The sequence below is a fragment of the Lampetra planeri genome, chromosome 47 (assembly GCF_965212315.1).
Source record: "Lampetra planeri chromosome 47, kcLamPlan1.2.h2, whole genome shotgun sequence".
Lineage (NCBI taxonomy): Eukaryota > Metazoa > Chordata > Hyperoartia > Petromyzontiformes > Petromyzontidae > Lampetra > Lampetra planeri.
The window spans coordinates 732,199-756,644 of NC_136153.1; the positions used below are offsets into that span (position 1 = coordinate 732,199).

General features: G+C 51.9%; 2 protein-coding genes across 6 annotated transcripts in view; one reads left to right on the plus strand and one right to left on the minus strand.

The window, feature by feature from the left end:
• The window catches only part of LOC144733471 (Na(+)/H(+) exchanger beta-like), a 67,522-nt gene that overhangs the window by 36,447 nt on the left and 6,629 nt on the right, over positions 1–24,446 (minus strand). The gene's annotated exons all lie outside the window — the stretch shown is intronic.
• The window catches only part of LOC144733473 (uncharacterized), a 44,873-nt gene continuing 38,257 nt past the window's right edge, over positions 17,831–24,446 (plus strand). For 2 of the 3 annotated variants that reach the window (XM_078615392.1, XM_078615391.1), the window contains exon 1: positions 17,835–18,047. In XM_078615392.1, coding sequence (XP_078471518.1) covers positions 17,841–18,047 — 207 coding nt within the window. In that variant the 5' untranslated portion in view covers positions 17,835–17,840. Of the gene's footprint in view, positions 18,048–24,446 lie in introns of all 3 variants that reach the window. The other variant, XR_013588363.1, reaches the window with a different exon arrangement.

The window sequence follows — 24,446 nt, forward strand, 5'->3', positions numbered from 1 at the left end:
TGCCTAGACTGCACACGCACACGCATCTACGGGTCACACACCATGTGACCCCTACACCTGCCTCCCGTTACTCACGGAGAGTCGGGGATTCCAGGATGAATCAGCACTCAACTCCTCTCACTACGATGAACTACAGCCCCTGGGTGAATCCATTGGTTGATGAAACTACCCCTCTCCCCGCCCCCCCCCCACTGCTGCATTAGAGTTATGGGGGGTGGATTGGCCATTAATCACCAATGCGAGTCGTGAAGGGGTAGGTGCAGGACCATTTCGCAGCTCACTCACCATTCATGTCAGCCATGGCCTAGGAATCGAACCCAGGCTGGCGGGTTCACAGTGCGTGCAGCACACTAACAACTCGTTTTACTGATTGAGCAACTAAACTCTTTACCGTTTGAATACCGGCTGGGGCCTTCAGCACCACAGCGGTCTCCAGAGCCCACGCCAGCACAGCCCCGTCACTGCGAGGTGGCAAACCCCCTGTGCCGTCACCAACGCACGGGCGGGCTGAGCACGCACAGGTGACACTCCAGCCTCCCCCTCGTGGCCTGCGTGGTGAAGACCTGACCCTTGCAGAGGTCAGGTCAGGGTTGCGCCGCCCTTGGGGGGTGCTGGACCGCGCAGTGGATTTACGCTTTGCCGACATCGTAAATCTCTCGTTCGGCTCAACGAGTAACAACCGATAAACATGCGGCGCGCGTCCGCGGGCTCAACGCGACCCACGCTCGCTACGGCTTCACAAAAGCTTAGCTTAAAACAAAAAATACGACGATGGTAAAATCAAAGGCATAAAATCCCAAAACGACTGTAATCGCAAAACAGCTGAAAAATCGCAAAACGCAGCCAGCCGACAAGGTCACGAGGCCCGGAACTTCAGACCTCGAAAGGCGCAACAGAAAGGGAGCGATCTTCAACCACAGAGTTGGTGATGCAGATATGCAGACGGGCAACACCTCGGGCCTGCCGAGTCATCCAGCAGAGCAGGACGATCCCGGCTTTGCTCGCACTTGCGTGGTGGGCTACTCTCAACGCGGCCGCTAATGCTCCCAGAATAATCGCCTGTGTGCACGTTCTCCAGCGGAGCCCTTTCACGTTGCTCCGTTAGCCTGGTCGGACTCTGCCTTCAGAGCACTGCACACGGTGGCCAGCGGCGTGCCTAGCTTTCTTTGTTCTGAACGTGGGCACGCGGGCACGCGGGCTTGTGACGATGCCAGCATGTGGGGCCAGGGATTGGAGGTGGTGGCTTCGATGATCTCTGGCGGTCAAGTCCGGTGTGCGACCAGCGTCGCCCACGAGGTGAACGTCTGGTACCACACTTACTGGCAACTCCGGGCAGGGCTATCGCATTCACCAGATTGCGCCTCGCGGAGTAAAACGGACAACGGAGACCCCATGACGTTGAATCTCGATTCACAACCTGGATTCTTTAGAACAGTTTCTTGTATTTAGTATGTTATACTTCCCCCACACTTCCGATTATATAATTATCACGGTTTTACTATTTACGATGCGAAAGAAGTAAAAAAAAAACATACAAAACGGGCATTTGTTGACTTTATAGACTTGGGAATATTCCCGTCTGAATCCTTGTCTGTTTACAAACCGCAACAACGACCACCCTGAATCCAGTTTGATCTTACGCAAAATGTATTTCTTACGAACAATTGTTAAAAGTATTTTGTCCAAGAAAACATTTGCCACTGGGCATTTGTTAAATTCAAATGCTTTCTATATTCCTGCACTTGTTTTCAACGTCTTTTGCCATGCAATTGATTTTGCTCCGATTTAATATTTTACTGAAATTGCCGTACTTAGTGTTCATGTCTTTGCTTTTGTTATTCTGGTGACCCAGAGAGACTCCATCCTGGTCTCGAGTTCTCACGCGGTCAAACTAAATCTATTTTAAACAGCTTAACTTTAAATAATACCGACACTTGTAAGTATCACAGGCGTAGTCCTAAAATGTTAACTCCACGCTGTGGGTGTAGCTGCACAAATGTAGCAGCCAATTCCGCGACCAGATGAGCACGCTGCCAGCCAGCAGCACCTGACATGGACTCTTCCTCCAAGCTTCGATAATAACCTCGCTCGACTCAACAAACGCGTTAATCCTCGTCCGTTGCCATTCTGACGGTGCTGTGTGTGGCCGACTGCTCTTGGCGTCTTTGGGCCTTTGGGGTCTGTGCTCAGCAGCTTGTGTTTATACTCCCAAAATAAATCACGCAGCCATACATGGCCACCACTCATTGCAGTCCATGTTTGTTTTAGTGGCCGTTCGTTTTTGTTCCATTGGTCTCGTTGTTGTTGTTGCTGTTGTTGTTTGTCTTGTGTTGCGAGTGCGGTGCCATGAGATGCAATCGGAGGCACCTTGAACAAAGACCGGACGCGACTCCTACGGCCCGGCCACACTACAACGTGTGGCAAGGTCGCAGCGAGTAACACGCGGCCTCCACTGGGACGCTCGGCCACCATGGTCATGAATAATCCTTCACACGCCCAGACACCATCAGCCTTGCGGGGGGACAGGGTGTGACTGTGCCAGAGCGATAGTGTGCTCTTAACCAGGAAAACGCCGGGGTACATGGGCGGTTCGAGTACTCAACTGCGACGTTCACTTACTCGGAAAAGGGCCCACGGAGCTTCAAGGGGAGAGCCCAGCTATTGTTACGCTTGGCCAATTCCCGTTGGAGTCGTTCACCGTGCAATAGGATTATCCGAGTGGTCAGAGCAGCGGTCGCTAAGCCATCGATGAGGTCACCGTTTTCGAACCCTCCCCCCAGGTAATCTGCTCGCGGTCCATCGCGATGATGGTCAGCGCCGGGTAGAGAACGGGCGTCAACATGGGGCGACGGAGCCCAGGCTCGCTTGGGGGCTCGTTCCCTGGTCCGTCATTGACGCTTGGCCACAGGGCGAGGCAACCCGGAGCGTCCGGGAAAAGTTGAGCTTGGCGGACGAATACGCCCAGATGGCGGCGGATATATCCGAGTGCCCGGAGAGAAAACAAGGGCAGAGCGTGGCGCTCTTGCAGGGAACCCGAGAGAAAACCCCTCCGTAACCGAGTCGGCCGATGTAGAACGCTGCCGCAGCGACCGCGGTAGTTGGTGGCGGCGCGCCATCAAAACCAAATCGCTCCATTGGGAAAAGACGGGGACGGACGCTGCTGATGAAACCTGGGGGAAGGTCACGAATGACCGCTGGTAGTTCAATCTCATTGGCCAGAAGCTTTGATGAGTAGCTGCTGCGATCCTCAGCAGCTACTGAGACATGGCCAGCCTGCCGCATGCTTTATCTGCATCATCCTGTTCTTGAGAAAACCCCACTGTCCCCCCCTGGTATTCTGGGGAACCTTAATTTGGGAGCTTTCGTGACTGCAGGAATTATTCTTTGGTTCTTTTCGGTTAAGTCACGTCTAAAAATAAAATAATAAATCAAAATAAGACAACACATTACGACGTTTCGATTGCAACACAAGCAATCATCATCAGGCATAAAGGAAATAGCAACAAAAATCTAACTAGAAAACTATAGACCGACATACAAGCAGACAGACATCACAACGGCACACATAGAGAGGAGCATACAGGCACACGAAAATTAAATAACCTAGTAAAATATTGAAATGTGATGTAATACAACACAGAGAGTTGTGTGTTAACCGACTCTCTGTGTTGTATTACATCACATTTCAATATTTTACTAGGTTATTTAATTTTCGTGTGCCTGTATACTCCTCTCTATGTGTGCCGTTGTGATGTCTGTCTGCTTGTATGTCGGTCTATAGTTTTCTAGTTAGATTTTTGTTGCTATTTCCTTTATGCCTGATGATGATTGCTTGTGTTGCAATCGAAACGTCGTAATGTGTTGTTTTATTTTGATTTATTATTTTATTTTTAGACGTGACTTAACCGAAAAGAACCAAAGAATAATTCTGGGGAACTTTGTGTTTCCACAAATTAACACTGCATCCGGATTTGTTTTTTTGCACTTCAAAGGTGGCAACACAGAATTATATTATAGGACTAGCGGAAGTACCCGGCTTTGCCCGGGTGAAAAATATATTTCTTAAAAACCTTACATATATATACACAGATACTAAGGTATTGTCAAAGCCCGGTGGGCTGTTTGTACATTTCTCCACCAACAAATATATAAGAGGCTTTCACAAGTCCAAAAAGTTGTAGAAAGTGTGGGGTAAATAGTTGATGTCAAAAGGTTTCCGAAAATTGCGGTCTCCCCCCCCCTCAAAAAATATCTTTACCCCTCGTAGGTATATATACTAACAACACCTTACATACAACAGAGGAAGTGGTATCTATTGACTCTGTAGTAGTATCTACTGACTGTACCGTAGTATCTACTGAGCCAGTAGTAGCTACTGACTGTGTAGTAGTATTTAGTGACTGTAATAACTACTGACCATAGTAGTATTTACTGGGCCTACAGTAGTATCTACCGACTATATACTCGTAACGACTAACTGTATAGTATCTGCTGACTCTATAGTTGTATCCACTGACTATAGTAGTAACTACAAAATCTATAGCAGTATCTACTCACTCTATAATAGTATCTACTCACTCTAGTAGCTACTCACCGTGGTAGTATGTACTGACTGTATAGTAGTATATACTGACTGTAGCAGTATTGACTGACTGTAGCGGTATATATTGACTGTTTTAGTATTTACTATAGCGGTATCTACCAACTCGATAGCAGTATCTACTATCGCTACAGCAGTGTATACCGACTGAGGTCGTACCTGCTATCACTACAGCAGTGCATACTGCTGTGTTGGTACCTGTTATGATGACAGCAGTGCATATTGTGGTGGAACCTGCTATGATTACAGCAGTGCATACTGCTGTGGTGGTATCTGCTATGATGAGAGGAGTACATATTGTGGTGGTAGTACCTGGTATGATAACAGCAGTGCATATTGACTGTACTCATCATTCACCCTCACCATTCACCACTCACAACTCACCCTTACCACTCATCCTCACCACTGACCACTCCCACTCACTATTCACCATTCACCCTCACAACTCACCACTCACCAACCTCCCTCACCAATCTCCCTCACCACTCACCCTCACCACTCACCCTCACTACTCACCACTAATCCTCACCAATCACACCCTCACCAATCACCACTCACCCTCACCACTTGCCACTCACCCTCACCACTCACCACTCACCCTCACCATTCACCCTCACCACTCTCCCTCACCACTCTCCCTCACCACTCACCAGTCACGCTCACCACTCACCCTCACTACTCACCACTCACCCTCAACACTCACCCTCACCTCTCACCACTCACCCTCACCACTCACCCTCACCACTCACCACTCATCCTCACCAATCACACCCTCAACAATCACCACTCACCCTCACCACTCACGCTCAACACTCACCCTCACCACTCATGCTCACCACTAACCCTCACCACTCACCCTCACCACTCACTAATCACCTCTCACAACCGTCACTCACCCTCACCACTCACCCTCACCACTCACTCTTACCACTCACCCTCATCACTCACCCTCACCACTCACCCTCACAACAACCACTCACCCTCACTACTCATCCTCACCAATCGCACCCTCACCAATCACCACTCACCCTCACTGCTTACCCTCACCGCTCACCACTCAACCTCACCCTCACCACTCACGCTCACCCTCACCACTCACCTCTCTCTAATCACCACTCACAACTGCCACTCACCCTCCCCACTCACCCTCACCACTCACCCTCACCAATCACCACTCACCCTCACCACTCACGCTCACCACTCACCCTCACTACTCACCACTCACCCTCAACACTCACCCTCACCGCTCACCACTCACCCTCAACACTCACCCTCACCGCTCACCACTCACCCTGACCACTCACCACTCATCCTCACCAATCACATCCTCACCAATCACCACTCACCCTCACTGCTCACCCTCACCACTCACGCTCACCCTCACCACTCACCCCTCACTAATCACCACTCACAACCGCCACTCACCCTCACCACTAACCCTCACCACTCACCCTCACCACTCACTAATCACCTCTCACAACCGTCACTCACCCTCACCACTCACCCTCACCACTCACTCTTACCACTCACCCTCATCACTCACCCTCACCACTCACCCTCACAACAACCACTCACCCTCACAACAACCACTCATCCTCACTACTCACCCTCACCACTCATCCTCACCAATCACACCCTCACCAATCACCACTCACCCTCACTGCTCACCACTCAACCTCACCACTCACGCTCACCCTCACCACTCACCCCTCACTAATCACCACTAACAACCGCCACTCACCCTCCCCACTCACCCTCACCACTCACCCTCACCAATCACCACTCACCCTCACCACTCACCCTCATCACTCACCCTCACCACTCACCCTCACAACAACCACTCACCCTCACAACAACCACTCACCCTCACTACTCACCCTCACCACTCATCCTCACCAATCACACCCTCACCAATCACCACTCACCCTCACTGCTCACCACTCAACCTCACCACTCACGCTCACCCTCACCACTCACCCCTCACTAATCACCACTAACAACCGCCACTCACCCTCCCCACTCACCCTCACCACTCACCCTCACCAATCACCACTCACCCTCACCACTCTCCCTCACCACTCTCCCTCACCACTCTCCCTCACCACTCTCCCTCACCACTCTCCCTCACCACTCTCCCTCACCAGTCACGCTCACCACTCACCCTCACTACTCACCCTAACCACTCACCACTCACCCTCAACACTCACCCTCACCGCTCACCACTCACCCTCACCACTCACCCTGACCACTCACCACTCATCCTCACCAATCACACCCTCACCAATCACCACTCACCCTCACTGCTCATCCTCACTGCTCACCCTCACCACTCACCCTAACCACTCACGCTCACCCTCACCACTCACCCCTCACTAATCACCACTCACAACCGCCACTCACCCTCACCACTCACCCTCACTACTCACCACTCATCCTCACCAATCACACCCTCAACAATCACCACTCACCCTCACCACTCACGCTCAACACTCACCCTCACCACTCATGCTCACCACTAACCCTCACCACTCACCCCTCACTAATCACCACTAACAACCGCCACTCACCCTCCCCACTCACCCTCACCCCTCACCCACACCACCACCACTCTCCCCCTCACCACTCTCCCCCTCACCACTCTCCCCCTCACCACTCTCCCCCTCACCACATGTTAAGGGCGATCCTAAAGGAATCTACAACCTTCGATGATTCCTTTGCGCGATTCAAAGAATCGATTCCTTGCGCATAGGAGGTTTCCATTTTTAATTACAGAGTTTTATTTTCATACTTATGTTATGTTTTAAAGTTTTCAGGAGTTTTTAATTATATTTTAGCCCCGGTCAACGCCGGATATTTCCCATTCGTAGCAGTTTATATCAACTCTATAACCAACTAATATTAAACGGAAATAAGGCGATTCTAAATGAATCTACAACCTTCGATTCCTTTTCGCGATTCAGAAAATCGATTCTTGGCGCGGTCGGGTTTAGAGTTTTAATTACACAGTTGTATTTTCATTGGGATGTTATGTTTTTAAGTTTTCAGAAGATTTTAAATGTATTTTTCCCCCGGGCAACGCTGGGTATATCGAGTTTATACCACAAAGTCGACGCCTGACAGACTTGCGTGTCGAGGCCTAGTACCGTGCAGAGCCTCCGGCCTCACCTAGATTGCCCATTCGGCTGAGGCTGGGTACTGGGGCCGTTAACCCCCCCCCCCCCGCGCTACAATAATACTGTCTAATCGCTATAATTGTATTATCTACCGACCCTATAATAGTAATTGCACACATTGGGGTGGGGGGGGGGGGAGTGAAGAGGACGTGAAACTTTGATGAATTTAGCTCAGAGTCGCGTGTTATTGCGTGCGCATATTTTTAACGGGAATTAAAAATGGCGTCCACCCCGCAGCGAAGTTGTTGCTACCCGTTGCCAGGGGCAACCGCCGTGGTCCGCGCCGGTCGGCGATATTAAATAAATAAAGCGTTAAATAAATAAATAAATATCGCGCTAAATCGATAATCGGTCCCATTTAAAGTTTAGAGACGAAAAATCGGAAATGCCTAAGTTTACCGCGGGGCCGGGGGCATGCCCACCTGCAAAATTTAATCTCGGCGAACCCCACGGTCCGAGAGCTACATCCCCCGCAAGGGAGCGTACGCAGACGGACGGACAGAAAGATAGACAAAAAATGAATTATATAGGTTAGATTACACACACGAACAATGTTATACACAAACACGCAATCACACTTACAAAAATCAAGATCCCCCATATAGCCTTCACAGACTGTTAGTGCTCTTTGCGAGCACCTATGAGGGCCGGCAACGCACTCAAGGGGGTGGGTGGCCAGCACCATGCCTCGCCGCCTGTCTCCCCAGTGCTGATGTTTCCAAACTGCACAAGGTAATTAATTAAAGCTGAATCGACCTAGGGGAGGCCCAAGTCAGGTCAAATATTCACCACTGTTATTGGTCGTGTACGGGAATAAAACTCGGATGGTCAGGTTTGTAGCACAATGCACTAACCACTGCACCACTGTTCACCATACACACGATCACACAAACATAAAGATTCCCCGTATAGCCTTACCAGATTGTTGGGGCAAGTGCTGTTAGCAAGCACTAATGAAGGACGGCATGGCACACGAGGGGGTGGGTAGGCAGCATCACACGAACACACACACTTATACACAAACAAGTCCACTCAGCTCCACATCATCTTGTACCACATCACTTCATCTCTGTGCAATCGTGTGTTCGTGTTAAATTTTTTTTTATATCAAACACACGACCACACACGATTTCACACACACACGATTACAGACACAGCACAAGAGGAAATAAGAGTCTCTTCTCAATGCCGCGTTGCTCACCCGCACGTCGCGTGCTTTGTCCCAACACATTCCCAACGTCGAGGGGAGCGCTTGAATCCGTTCTAAACGAGACTCAGGGCCGCAAAAGTAATTCATCTGTCAACCGCCTTCCTCTGGTGAATATTTGCACCCCCAACACTGCGAGACAAATCTCACACCCAGCACGCAGCAACTCCAAGCAAAAACAAATTCTGTCCACCCACTCGGGATGCTCACCACATAGCCACCCCCCACCCCCCCTTCAAATTGATTAATTGTCGCAGCTCAGGGTTGCAATGCTATATTCTATTCTTGCACGTGATTACAGCAGCAGCAGCAGCAGCAGCAGCGATGTGTTCAGGAGCTGAATGCCAATGTGGAAGTCTGCTGGCCGAGACAAGAGGACTTCAGGAGAGAGAGGAGTTTGTGACGTTTCGCCGTTCCTCCTCCTCCGCTGAAGGAATGCAGACCACAGCGGGGTTACTGTGTGCATGGCCACAATCACGCGACTGTGAATCTTGATTTGAAGCTTTCGTGGTTGCAGGAATCCATACTTTTTGATTATTTCGGTAAAGTCACGTAGATAGGAAATTAATAGATCACGAGGTTTCAATCGCAACACAAGCAACCGTCATCAGGTGAAACAAACACAGCAGGAGAACTGCTGACGTAGGAGACAGAGCTGCTTGCAACAAGAGGTTATATAGGATTTTGGTGGGCCCAACCCAAGGGTAAGTGGGCAGAGCTAAAGAATGAATTTGTATGTAAATGTGAGAGATTAGCATATAAATGTGAGAAGGCCCAGCCACCGGAGGGAGGTGTGCCAATGAGAATATTAGCATGTCAATGTCAAGAGAGGCGGGCAACTGGAACAAAAAAACCCTAAGAGCAAGAGATACACATCGAGAGAGAGAGGCACACAGAGAGAGAGACACACACAAAGAGACACACACCGAGGGACAACCCACAGAGAGGGACATCCGCATAGAGAGAGAGACACACACAAAGACACACAGAGAGACAACCACAGAGAGACAATCACAGAGAGACACATAAAGAGAACAAGACCATAGAGACACACACAGATAGACACAGAGAGAGAGAGACACACAACCTAGAGAAACACACTACTGTGGCTTATGTTTAATATATCTCTACTAGCTTGTTTGCCCGTCCAAGGATGGGTGTATTTCAGTAAATTTGAAACTTGCTAGCGAAACGTAGACCGCGACGTGATATTCATTGCATCAATTCGTGTGCAATTTGTAAGGCCGCGGTGACACAGACCTATTTAATTTAAAGGTTATAATCCCTTGTTCATCTTGACGTCCTTTTTACTTTGATGTCTCAACAGCATGACGGAGATCGCGTGATGTGAGGGTTCTGCCTTTGTAGCGAGGGTCGTAAGTTGACGCTGAGGAGGGGGGAGGAGGCGCCTCGCCCCCCCCCATGTGGAGTGACGTCAGCCGCTAATTATTATTAATGGTGGGGGGAGGGTGTCCATTTGGAAAAGGTCACCTCTTCATGATTATTAATGTGGGGGGCTGTTCGATTTGGAGTGACGTCGCCTGCTCATGATTTTTAATGGGGGGGGGGGGGGGTGCTACATGTGGAGTGACGTCACTCGCTCATGATTTTGAATGAGGGGGGGGGGTCCATGTGGAGGACGTCACCTGTTCATGAGTATTAATGAGGGGGGCTGGCCAACGTGGAGTGACGTCACACGTGGGACACAGACATTCTTGGCTCATTATAGTAGTAAATGAATGTCTATAGGTCTCGATGTATGTCTATGGGTCTATGTATGTCTATGGGTCTCTATGGGTCTCTATGGGTCTTGATGTATCTCTATGGGTCTCTGCGTGGCCAGAATTGCACCACTGTGGTTCACGTCTTTAACATTCCATGCGTGTAGGAGATGTCGGCTTGTTGTTGATGTCCTGATGCGACTGATGGTTCCCACCACCGGTGTCTTCGAGGAGGAGCCATCGTTGAGGTGGTGCTTGGTGGTGGTTGTTGGCAATTATCTTGCGCCTTGCGCGTCTCCATTCTATTCGACAATCCTGTCGAGAAACGTAAGACGCTGTCGCTCCTCTAGTGGCCGCATCGTGCACACATTCCGTGCACGTATGCAAAGCTTAATAGTGAAGGTTCAATTTAACGTCATTTATCCACCGCCCCCCACCTCATATTTGCGAAATGTCACGAAGTTTTATTCGTGTACTTGGTCCAGTAAAACAAAATTTATCATCGTCAAATTGAAACTGACGAACAGCGGGTGCTGAACAAGGGTTTAACGTTACCCAGAGAGACAGCGGGGAGTTTGAGTGTTATTATACGGTCAAGGCAATCGTGCAGAAAGCAGACTTCTTTGGCATAGCTCCAAGCCAGCTCTGTATGACCCCCCCCCCGCCCATTAGCAAGATTGGCATCAACAGAATTCAGCAGGGCCCTACCTAGAATGCATCATTACCATTTGCGTTGCACGCGCGTCAAATCGCACGCCAAGAGGAGACGCGCCGAAGCCTGCCAGGCGCGCGGGGGGAGGGAGGGGGGATGGGAAGGGGGGCGCAGCAGCGGTGTCCTGTGAAGGCCCGCGGCCGCAGCGCGCATCCTTCGGGCGTTGCTAATCAAGCGTTGCTAATCAAACATTACTAATCAGGCGTTGCTAATCGAACATTACTAATCAGGCGTTGTTAATCAAACATTACTAATCAGGCGTTGCTAATCAAGCGTTGCTAATCAAGCACAGAAGCGAATTAAGAGCCGTACAGCCGAACCCCTGCACGTGCACGATTTTTCTTCCGTATTCTGTGATGCAACGACCCTTCAATTTCAGCTTCTTACAGACGCGATTCTAAATCAGGAAAACCTCTCGCGTGCGTGGCCTATCGGTATTATGCATGCGGCGAGCAGATTTGCTTATGCTTGGCATCATCACAAGTGAAAGTTTCACTTCTGTAAAAAAATAATTTGAGTAAATTCCGCTCGGATTCAATTTCAATTTCCTAAAAGCCCACGTGGCGGGGAGCCCAAGACAAGACACGCTGATCTCATCGCCATCAACGACTGCTGCTGCGTAATGCAACTTAAGTATTTAATGTCGTTATGAGCACTGCGCCATTTTTCTCTGGGACGAGGTTCAAAATAAATCTCCCGCTTCGAGCACAAAGATTGATGGATTGCGGGACGCACGGGAACTGCAAGCGACGTACATTTTTTTTGGCTTTTTATTTTGTTAAAAAGGATTTAGAAGTTCCTTCTCGTACGGTCCAGCGAGCGGCACGGCCCCCTCTTACATGACAGTGTCGGAGGCTAATGCGTCACGGGTATTTACAACAAGAGCCCACTTGGATTATCACTTAATGGCACGGTTCACGTGCTATGAAGAAGGGCCATTGCCCAAAACGTCGAAAGTTAAATTCATCATTTATATGCTTGAAAATATTAATAAATTCCCGTGAAATCTGAGTTCCACCAAATGACAAGCCCTGCGATGATGTTGTTGGAACAGTGGCTGCGGTATTATCGATCAACTTCTGAAAAAAACGGGAAGCCCCATGGAGATGTCTGTAAAAATTAATCAACTAAGATAAACCCGGGGCAAAACTAAATCTATCAAAGAGACCAAGGAATGTAAATTGGCAAAGCCTCGCAAATTGCCGTACAAAAGTGGCTCCGATAAAACCGGACAGCCGTGCCAGAACGATGCAACAAAGACCCCTGGCATAGCCGAGGGAGGCCAGTCTGAGTTAATTACCCCCATGCTTGCGAGGGTTTTGCTTTGCACCCGTTCTCTCTCCCCGCTCTCTTTCTCCCGTGCTCTCTCCCCACTGTCTCTCTGCCCGCTCGGGAGTGAGACGTCTACTCGCCACCGCCGCACGCTGGTCACATAACACGCACCCCAGGCTCGTGCCGAGTCGGCAAAGGAAATCCTTCTCCCCCCTGGGGCTCTCCGGATCACGAGGAACGCAACGGCACATGCCCAGCCGCCCCATCAGTCGCAATTTTTAAAAAAAGATGGGGATAAAGGGGGCTGAGAGACGGTTTCAGCCGCGGTGGCCATATGATGTAAACTACCTGGCCTGGTATACAGGAGGTCGTGGGTTCGATCTCGACCCTGATGTCTACTGCTGTATATTTGTGGCCAGGTCACTTCTGAAAAACAGCTACATAGCTCAGTGGCCTTACCTAGCAAAATAAGTAAAACAAGCTTAGTTTAGGTTCGGAAGGGGTCACAGATCACTTGATCCTCTGCACTGTAGGAAAACCCATGCACGTGGGGAGGGAACGCATGCATGAGGGGCACGCAAAGAGCCTCCTTGCTGTACTTCCTGGGTAGAAACCTGCCGCCTCTTCAGGTGGGCGTCTCTCGTGCGTGTTGTCTCCCCATCGCTGGATTACAGGAGAGGGCCACTCACGGGGTCAATCGTGCGGCAAGCGATGCTCTCGGGGCCGTCTGCCTCTCTGTCGTTCCCGACAGCCGCCTGCAGCTCCTGCGAGCAACACGGAGGGAGCGGTCCGCCCCCAGGCCCCTGCCTGAGGAACGCCTCTGGGCCCCACAGGGGTTTACGACTCATCACATGCTGCTGTTGTGCGTTAAGTTTGTTGTGCTTCCCCCGACCTCCGATTAGCACGGTTGGCTACGTACCGTGCGAAAGAAGTTCCACATACAAAGGCACAGCCCACAAGTGGCAGGAACTGCTCCGAGTTATAAACAACTTCGTTTCATCTCTGCAGCTTCTGGTTCCTTGTCCTCTCCTGCTTCCGGGCCAAAGTCCTATCAGCACCTGCGCAAGCTCAGATGGCTCCTCCAGTGACATTGCCGACTGGCACACATGTAGTGAGTCCAACCGAGTCGCAGACGTTATATCTTGGGAGCAACACTATTTATTCACATAACAGTACGTAACATAACACAACCTACGCTCGGGTCTCGGATGCCCATCTAACCACGCTACGGCAGAACTAGACACGGTTCGCTATCCTGGTCCGGACCACAAGCTGGGTCCCGGACCGCGTGGCTAGAGGCTTCTTCTCCCCGACGTGGATCTTAACACCAACACTTGAAGAACTTCGAGCTCCTCACGAAGCTCTCGTTATATGCTCCCGGGATGGGGCTGGCTCCGCCCTCAGCCCCGGCCCACCTTCCAGGCATCTCGAGCTCCTTCTCGAATGTTCCCGAGAGCCCCTCGGGACCACGTGACCACCCCTCGGCCCCCGTCCACCGGTGACCCCCCTCCAGTATCGTCCGGTCACGTGGCAACAGGTCACAGCCAGAGTATCATGCCCCAGGGTAACCCTGGCTGGCTGACGCTCCCTCTCACTCCCTCACTAGGAGCCGGCCCCGCACGCTGCTCGCGGTGCCTCAACGCTAACCAGCGCTCACCCAACTACCACTAGAGTTGGTAGTGCAGCCCGCAACCCGGGCTGCCCGCAATCACAACGTTACCGGCAGTGACTTCGCAATTCCGGCACCATACGGTGACAGGTACAGTCACTACACACACACCAGGGACTGCTGGTATCCTCGCAGTCGGGCAGTGATGGCTATGCACGTGGCAGCTGTGATCTGGGGCTGTGGAGGCAGTAACGAGGGTTGGTGGATCGCACACAGATGTTGTAAAACTCACTTCCCCGTGGGCATCGGGGAAGGGTCCGACCTTGGCTCGCCAGGAGAAGGCAGTGCAGCAAAAATGTGGAATCCACCGGTTCCACAGATGGAACTCGGGTGCATTTGTGCGTGGGATTTGTACGTCATCTCCCCTGCCCTCCATGGGCTTATCTCCAAGTTCTCAGGTTTCCTCCCATAACTGCAATAAACGTACAGTGTCACCGGTATTGGCCAACACCTCTCAATAGTAAAAACATTTTACCCGGAAATGTACTCAATAGAGATTGCACAGAGCAACTGCGAACCTCCTGAACAAGAGTAGGGGTTCAGTGAGGCCTTCCTGGGCCAACAAGCCAAGTGACAACCCTGTAACACGAGTGGGTGGAAGCGCTCTTCATCCCCTGGTCAATCAGTGCAGTGCTGGTTTACCTTTAACACCTCCACGCTCACCCAAATCCCGTGGCCCATCACCCACAAGGCCATCACCCCCTGCTCCGTCCTGTGGTTTGGCCGGCTTGACACGCCGACAACAGCAAGGCGCTTTGTAAACAAAAGCCGATTATGTAACCTCTTGTCAAGAAGAGGGTCAAAGAGAGAAGACTGAAGCAATCGTGAACTCAACGTCCGACGGGCAGGCGCGCGTTGTGTCCACGCTGCTATCCACGCTGCTGGACTCCCCCCCCCCCCCCCCGTGAACGCACACCGCGCCTCCGGCCTATTGTTGCGGACCAAGCGTTACGTTTGCCAGAGCTACGAATGCCGTGGCACGGTGCACAAGAAAGTGGCGTGGTCGCAGCGCCGCACACCCGGCAGCCTTTGGTCTCCTCCCCAATGCTGACGTTTTGCACACCGCATTGGGTACTCATTTAAGGCCGAGACGACCTAGAAGAGGCCCAGGATAGATTCTAAATATTCATCACCGACTTTGACCGTGAGCGGGGATGGAAGTCGGTGGGGGTCGCCGGCGTCGTAGTGCGCTAGCCACCACGCTACCGCTTCCCCGCAATCAACACCCAAGCAGCAGCACTAAGGTGCCTGAACGATCGTGCCGCCACCGGCCTCCGCGGCAGGCTACGGCGGGACGATGATTCTTAGAGCCACCGGCCGCCTCGAGTCTTCCGAGAGGCGGCCGCAATTTGCTTTCTTGAATGAACCAATTAAAAATTTCCATTCAAAAACAAAGCTGCGTGTCACTGAGCACTCGTCAATAATGCTCAACACGCTTCTGGGGCAGCGCCGATGCCCAATCCCCGAGGGCGGGGGGAGGGCGGTTGGGTTCGGTGAGGTGGGAGTTGCTCGTGACTTGGATTGTCATTAATTATTTTTTTTACATAACCGGTAACAGCGTGAAAAATAGCTGCTATAAAGCGGCTTGTTACACATCTAGAAATATCTCGAAGCGATTAAGAACATTTTTGTTCATTTTGTGCCTGAGAAACCGAGGGAGCTGCTGCCACGGTGAGCAGCACACTGGATGTACAATCCAGAGGTCGCCGATTCGAACCCAGCTTCAGGCGTGTGCGTGCGTCAGTGTCAACAAGGGGCCATGTCTCCGAGTCAGCAGGGGAAGGGTTTGGTGAACGCCGGCCACACTGCGTGGACGTGTCCAACGACGGGAAGGGAGCCCCCCAGAGAACCCGGGAGAAAACCCCACGGTAGAACAGGGAGAGAGAACGCAGAAACTCCGCATGCAAGAAGGGCGCCCGTGTCGGGAATTGAATCCAGGCGCACTTCCTGTGGTGCGTTAACACAAGCACCACCGCCCTGATATTATGGTAAATGTATATCCCGTATAATATACGCACGTATATTTTTTGTTACATTTTAAAGTTACGTTTGACTACAGTATCAACTTGCCGAGACTGCTCGTGCCAATTCACCGCTGCGTATGTCCTGCACGGTGATGACAAATCTCCCACTCTTCCCAGGGCCGTCACAGTGTCCAAGCGTCTCTTCAACATCTCACGTCCGTCTGCTCCGAAGCAGAAGCCATTGCCCGAAGCTTCAACATCGCCGCGCGCGAGTTCCTACATCGCGGCGGCGTGACAGACCGAGGTGGTGGTGTTGGCTGCGCCCGTGCGCCGCTGCCAACGCGGTCGCCCGGCAAGGGAAACAAACCCGGCCGAGTGGTGGCGGGCGGGGGCGAACTCATGTTCCCCCATGTTTGTGGTTTTGCGCATTTCCACAAGTTGCACAATCGGCGCTGGACTCACATCCACAGCTCACGGCCACGAGAACCCGTTGCATGGCGGTGAATAATTACAGCTCCGCACGCAAGCGCACACGCGGCAGCATCGCGCCCGAAGCGGCCCCCGAGGCAATTTATAACGACTGGACATCTGTGAAAAGAGCTTTATAGCCCATCGGTTTCCTCCAGTATGAATACATTATTCTGATACTGAGCTTCTCGGAAGCGGGCCCTTTAGGTTCTATGAAATCTTTTGCCATGGGATGGAAGGCTGAACGGACTTCAATCTGCCAGGTAGGTGCATGTCAATCAGGCTAGCAACCCTCACAGGTCCCGAAACACCCTCGGACGTCCCACCGACGTGACCCACGAGGGACCCCCGCGCCCCCGTCCCTCCCCCCACCTCGGAGGAGTTAAAGCGCCGGGGCATTTTCAGGGTCTGGCGACGGGGCAGCGAGACGGGCAGCCACCCTGACCACCGTGCGTGGTGTCTGCGTGTCCGAGTGACGAGCCAGGACGCACGGTACGCCAGATGGCGTTTTGCTCCCGTCGTTGTCGTTTGCAAAAGGCGAGAACTTACAATCCGTGGGCTCATCTCTGGGTGGTGATCACTGTGTATACTTTGTCACAGGAAATCAGACTTGCCTAGTCAGTAGCTCATATCAAGATAGGGGGTCATTTGCACTGCAGCGTTGCAAAGTTTTTCTGCACAACGGCAATGGTGACTTGAGAGCCACATAGATAATGCTCCCAAACGTGTAGCGCAATGAGCGTTGCTCACGTTCAAATTGGCCTCAGTTGGTGGAGATACACGGTGGCCGATGGGGGGAGGTGACACAAGGGAGTTCAAGTGAACAGACGGTCGCGTTTGAGTTGTTCACAGGCCCGTGCATTCAACCGTCAGGATTCGGATTCAGGACGGCGATTTCAGTTTAAAACTTTTCGCTCCCGTTTTTGCCAAACCATTCACATAATTTCTCTCTCATCCCTGTCTCGCTTGCGCAGCTTTGTTCACGGCTGCATTACCAAGCGTACATCACGCACATGCAATTTTCATAAATTATAAATAATCTGTTGCATAATTTATGCACGCAAGCCTCATCTCTGACGAGTCACGTGGAGGTTACTGGCTGCTGCTGCTTCGTGTGAGCCCCCAACACGAGAGCTGTTTACTTCCTCCTCGAGTTTTTGTTTTCGTTAAATCGTTGCCTATCACTGCGAGTCGTGACAGCTGGAACATCATCATTTGCGCACCGTGGGCCGGACTCTCCGTGCCGGCACGCCGAAACGAGGTATTCGTTGCCCACTCGGTCACGTTTGCTCTTCCGGTGTTTTTCGTGTGAGTAAAATGATCGCGAACCAAACCCACGGCCATAGCTCCCTTTATTAATCCTACACTGGAGAACCAATATGGCTCTTCCTGCGTCGTCTAAACTGTACCCTTATCACGCGCGAGCACGTTTTAGCCGGCGGAGAGCGCAACAAATAAGGGCACGTGCCCGTGCACACTCAACAAAGACAAATGGCTCCCGTATAGCCTTAACAGACTGTTCGGGCAAGTGCTGTTGGCGAGCACTTATGAAGGCCGGTACTGCACACGAGGGGGTGGGTGGCCAGCACCACGTCCGGCCGCCTTTGTCTCCTGAGTGGAGATTTTTACACACCGCACCAGGTACTCATTTGAGGTTGAGCCAACCTAGGGGAGGCCCAGAACAAGGTCTTGACCGTACCATGGGCTAACTGACTGAGATGACTGGCAGATGGACCTACTGTGCTCCCTACTGTGCCAACTCGCTGAGTTTTACTTGCCCGGCGCTGTGCTCGTTGTTGTGCACGTCGCCCCTCTGCCTTCCGTTATTGTTGGAGCGCGACCGCCTCCAACTCCCCAGTCGCGTCCTTCACAAGCCTCCTCCATAGAGGTCAATCTTGACACTGCTGGTTCCGGTCATCAGTAAGTCAACTCAGCTTCACATCCTCTTGTACCGCATCATTCCATCTCTTCTCTAGCCTGTGCAGCGCCCGTTTAGACCCCTCTATCCAGCAATTCAGAAGTTGCTTAGACATGCGGTGGCTGGGCATACTTGCTACATGCCGTAGCCAATGCAGCCTCACCTGCCGGAGGAGCTCACTAATGGGACTGTCTAGATTTCTCACAATGTTTATGAACTCCTCACACAATCCAGTCTGGTTAATCCCAGAATTAATCGTTGGCAGGCCAGCCTGCATTTTTCAACCGGGGCAGATGTTTATTTACAGGGCTGCACATTTCACAAGCAGAGAAGCGAGGGCATAACTGTAGCCGAGAAGACCCGGAGCTTTGTGTGGAGCGAGAAACCAGGTAGCTTCCACACAGCGCTATGCAGCCGATGAACGGACAATGCCACTGGATTGCCAAACGGAATCCGGTCATGAGCACACTGCTTGGGTATGGAAACTTCTCCGCTCTCTCCACAACTGCCCCATCACCCATGGGCAGTTGAGAAGGGGGCGGAGTGTTTGACAACAAACAAAAAAACCCAGGCGGGTGCCGACACGACGGCAAACGAGACCGACAACAACACGAACGAGCTAACGTGGAAGAGCAGAGCCACCGGCAACTCTCAGGAAAGGGCGAGCGATCATCACAACGCAGAGTGGCCACCTGAGAGCACAAGCGGGCGGCTTTCTCAACCAAAGACTATTGTACAGTGGACCCAACTGTGCAACAAAAATGCCACAAACTTTTGGAGCAAGACATCAGCTGTCTTAACACGGGCCAAACGCTACCACGGTCGCAATATTGCGTTCGACACGGACGCAAAAATAGGGTGTGTGTATGTATGAACTTCTTTCGCACCATACCTAGCCGACCGTGCTAATCGCAGGAGTTGGGATTTGAAGGCGAGGTCTCGCGGACCGACCGCCGAGCGCCGCGGCCTCGGCAGCACGGTGACGACGGCGCCAGCTTGGGTCTTATCGCCGGGATTTGCTTCTCGGCAAGGTGCCGCGTCACAAAGTATTTTGAGAAGAGAATTTTTCCATGAGCGGCGTTGCACTCGTGCCGACTGGGAGCCACTCAGGAGGGCGGGAGGGGGGCTTCATGTCGCGGCGTTTGGCCACGTGCGTGGTGGCGCGTGGTGGCGGCCCAACCCCCTGTGGCGGTGGGGCATTCACCGCCCGTTGTCGAGACTTGCAGTTCGAATCTGGTGGACCGCCCTGGTTATTGCTACGTGCGTGTTAACTGTAAAACACGGCTCCGTCCACTTTAAAATGGACGATAAAGACCAACCTCGGTCGTTACAAAAAAAAAAGGCAATTGTGTGCCAGCGTCATGTTTCAAATTTGCCTTTTTCTTTACTCCACTTCAAATGACTCAATTGAGATTACACACGGCAATGACATCGCCCCCCTACTGCAATATTACTGCAGCCCGTGGTATACGAAGCACAACGCTATAAGAATGATGCGAATACCAAATACTGTTAAACTCCATTTTCGTGACCTGATTTTAATTCATTAATTTGGAGTCGGAAAAACTCGGTTCTCTTTTCCAAATTTCTGGGGAACATGTCTATTTACATATCCGGGGTCCAGACCTCGGATAAGTGAAATTATTCAGCAAAATTCTTCCAAATATCTAGAGTTACCCAGAGTTACCCAGAGTTACCCAGGGTAAAGTAGTGGGTGAACAGACCTGAGGACCGCATCCTGCCGCTAACTCGAGAATGTCTTCTGGGATGGGCCGGGGAAGAAATCTACAGAAGAGCGCAAACTCGAAGCATGAAAAAAAGCAGAAAACTAAAGAAATGTAAACAAGGAAGCAGTGAAACGAGAACGAGGGAGGGAGGCCCCCACGCCTTTGCCTGCTGGCCACACCACAGGAGCGGGGCTCTTTAGAAATATCCGGGGTTGAGACCTGCAACGCGACCGAGCGAGCGCCCGTACACGCGCGACACGGACCGTCAGGCCGTGCTAGCGGGCATCGCAAACTCAAGAGAATCGTCGCTGCAGCGTCGCCGCACTGCATCAGGGAGATTCAGGCAGGCCGCCAGCGTCAATCACCGCTGATCGACCGGCGATGTCCCTGAACTCGTCCTGTTTTTAATTTAAAAAATCACTGCCGGCTATGTCCTTACAAAAGTGCGCCTGCCACAACACCCGTAACTGCCGCTTCATGGGAGACGACCCCTCAGGATCTCGCCCCCTACACCCACATCTGGAGGAGTGCTGCACTCTGCAAGCATTCACATTCCGAAGTGTGGCCCGCACTCACCAGCGTGGTGAAGTACGGTCAAAAACATACACGTGACTGACATTCGGCATGGGGGAGGCCGTCATCCAGCAGTGGATCGATTAAGTCTGCATTTCATTGCCACAGTTTTAAACACACACAGTCCGCATTTTTTATTAATTCTGCTTTGCGATTAAAAACCCCGCGAGTGGCACACAATGCAGCCGCGCCGCCCCGGAGTGTCCTGGGTTAAATCTCTCTTATTGTTTGGACTGCGAAATCATGGACCCAGCGGCACACGCGACAATCTACACCGCGCATGGAAATTCAACCTCGTGCCTTCTGAAAGCGGCGCAAAATCGATATCAATGGCATAACGGAAACTTTACAGGCCTCGCTGCCACCGGTAACGAGAGGGCCCCTGATGCATCGCCTCTCACGCCGAAAATACTGCCGCACCTTTTGATCTCTTAAGTGCGACTGGCTGCGAGGGTGTTACAGTCGGGGCCTTTGCCGTTGCTAAGTTACTCCGTTCGCAATTCCAGGTCGACCTTGCTGGGAGCTGTTCATCAAATTGTTATTCTGGAGGAAATAACAGTGCCTGAAGAAACCCCGCCACCTACTCGGCCCGCAGCCCACTTGGTGTCCTGCTGCTCACAGGCACCTGGATTCCACTTCAAGTGGAGCTGGCTTGAGTGCACAAGTTCAGTGGCCGGGTTACAGGCAAGGTCAACCACGCCCGGTGTGATGTGAAGACTGAATATATGCAGTGCACGCACACAGACAGAGGAAGTCTCTGTTTCACGTCCAAAGCAAAACACCAATCGGGTTCATTTAACAATAGGCATCGTGAATCAATGCTTTCCAACAGCTTCTGTTTACACAAAGTAAATCGTGGACAAGTTCCAACCTCTCGGAGTCTCATCAGCAGGGTGCCTTCTGTTAAACAAAGCTGGCCAGGTCGCAGGGTCGATAGGCACTCGGCAAACACCGCGGGGCCCGGCGTCACGGCCAGCCAAGCGTCCGGCCTATCTTCACGTATCCACGCGACACACTTACAGGCTGCTGCGGGAACCACTGCACCTCCACTCTACCCCATCAGGCAATGGCAAAGTGAAGAAGCCCGTGGTTCCTTCTGCAGGATTCCACGCGCGCCTCTCTCTCACCACGTCGTGGCCACTCACAGAGGCCTGACAGCTCAGGCCCCTTTCCGACGCGTTAACAACGCGTCACACCGATGCGTGCCGATCGTCACGTAGTCCCACCGGCGGGCGTGCACTGCGCTCTACGAGCAATGGCGAGTAGCGGCACCGGCGTTTGTGTACTGCGCAACACACAGGACACGAAGACGCCCCCGCGCGTTGCAGCAGCAGCTGGTGGATTCTCTGGCCCCATATTCTTAGCTCTGGCCTCAAGGCCATGCGCTTAACTTGAGCCAGCTTTGGGCACGGTCTCCAAGGCATGGCTCAGTGTTTCCGTGAGCCAAGCCGGAGCCGAGCCACGGCTGAGCTGCTCGCTCAATGCCGTCTTTGGAAGCGGGCGAGCCGCCAAAACCAGAGCCGAGCGGGGCATTTGAGGTTGAACCAGAGTGGAGCCGTGACTCAGTTATTATTTGGGGAGATGTTTGCTAACGTGGCCTTGAGATCAATAATTATTCTGCACAATTAAATTATAAACAAATGCTGTTCTGCAACATTTTGATTTCCATAACAAAAGTGCTTTCGTCATCACGTTACGAGATGGAAGAGATCCACTAGGAAGCTCGACTGCGGTTAGCGGTGGATCACCTTGTGCTCCATACAGCCCTGCACGATGACGCCGCACGTCAACGCCTGCGGCCCACAAGAAGAGGCGCTGCCGTTCGGCACCGGTGCGTTGCAAGACAACGCAATCACGGCGTAGCTCAGGGAGCGACTCTGAACCGCGACGATTCGTGGGACTGCCTGGAGGGGGCTGTGAACCGCTCCACCACGAGCGGGTGACCCTGTGACGCTCACCAACAGCATGCCAGGCTCGCTCAACGAGAGAGAGGCGGCTACGCACGCGGTGGCTCAGGTGCAGCGCCACCGCCGCACGGTTACACTTCCAAGACTGAATACTTCTCAGGCCGATTGGCACCTGTTAACAATGTACATTCAAATGAAAATGTATAATTATTAATTATAATAAATTCATGATAAAGTTGTTTTGGTTAAATTGCGTATATGTAAATGTGTCGTGAACCCACCTCCACCCGACACAGCCACTTAGTTACTCCTTCAGCACACACTAATGGACAAACCTCACTGATTGGCTGTATCGGATGGAGGTGGGTTTACTGCACATTTATAACCCAAACAACTTTATTATTAATAATATCGGTCCTGAAACTCTACGTGTTACATTAATAATAATGTATTGGTCTCAGTGATGTAATGACTCAAGACTTGTCTGAGCGATATAATTTAATAAATAAAATTATAACATTTACCGTACTTTCTCAAGCCACTCCTGGATCAAGGGCTCCCCATGCGTTTTGGTCAAGGGGGAGGGGGTTGTTTGGCTATACTTAACCACACTGGCCCGTGTGGGTTGGTGCAATGTGGAGGGGATCCCGGCAGGGCCAGCTCAGCGATCATTCGCCACTGACGGGAACCGTGGTCGGGGAATCGAACTTCTGGTCGGCCGACTCCACCGCTGCTTTAACCGCCCCAAGCCTTGCCCTCTGCTCATGAATATAATTGTGGCATCTTGACTCAGGATAGCCGGAACGGCCCAGTGCCATTGGGGAGTTTGGCCGCCGATTATATTACTTAATGAGCATTTCACTTGCGGGAGAAAGCCAGAGCCCCCCAACTAAACCCAGGACACCTCTATTATGTTTCCCGCGTGCAAGTTGTGTTGTGTATAATCCGCACGCACTGTGGGGAGGGGGGTTCCGTTTTCCCCCACAATATAATTTTTTTAAATTTCATTCCACCGGTGTCACGTCACGAAGCGGACGCCAGCGTCCATTCGGAAGCCTCGCACCGACCGATTGAGAAACGTGAAAGGAGACATTACAGAACTGCTCATGAGAGCCCTTCAATGGACCTCTCATCCACACTGGGTGATGCCGCACATTTCCCACAGTCCCTGCCCGCGAGAATCGACGTTTGTCGTCATGTGGCGGCAAAACCAACATTTAATTTGTTTACATTCTTGGAGCCAATGAACATTGCCTCGCTACGCTTGTGAACCAGGTTGAAATTGAGGGGCGGCTGAACCCCGGATCGACAAACCAGGAACTCCGTGGTGCCGCTTCACGCCCCTGACCCCACACAAAACCTCGCCAAGCTTGTCAAGGAGCATAAACCATCATCACACAAACTCCAGTCACCCTGGCAGCAGAGGCTTTTGGCTGGCCATCGAACAAAGACGGTCACCACATTGCGCGCTTTCAGATGCGCTTCTGCGGCCGTCTGGAAGGCTCTTCCTTCCGATATTAGGAAGCCAGTGGGAG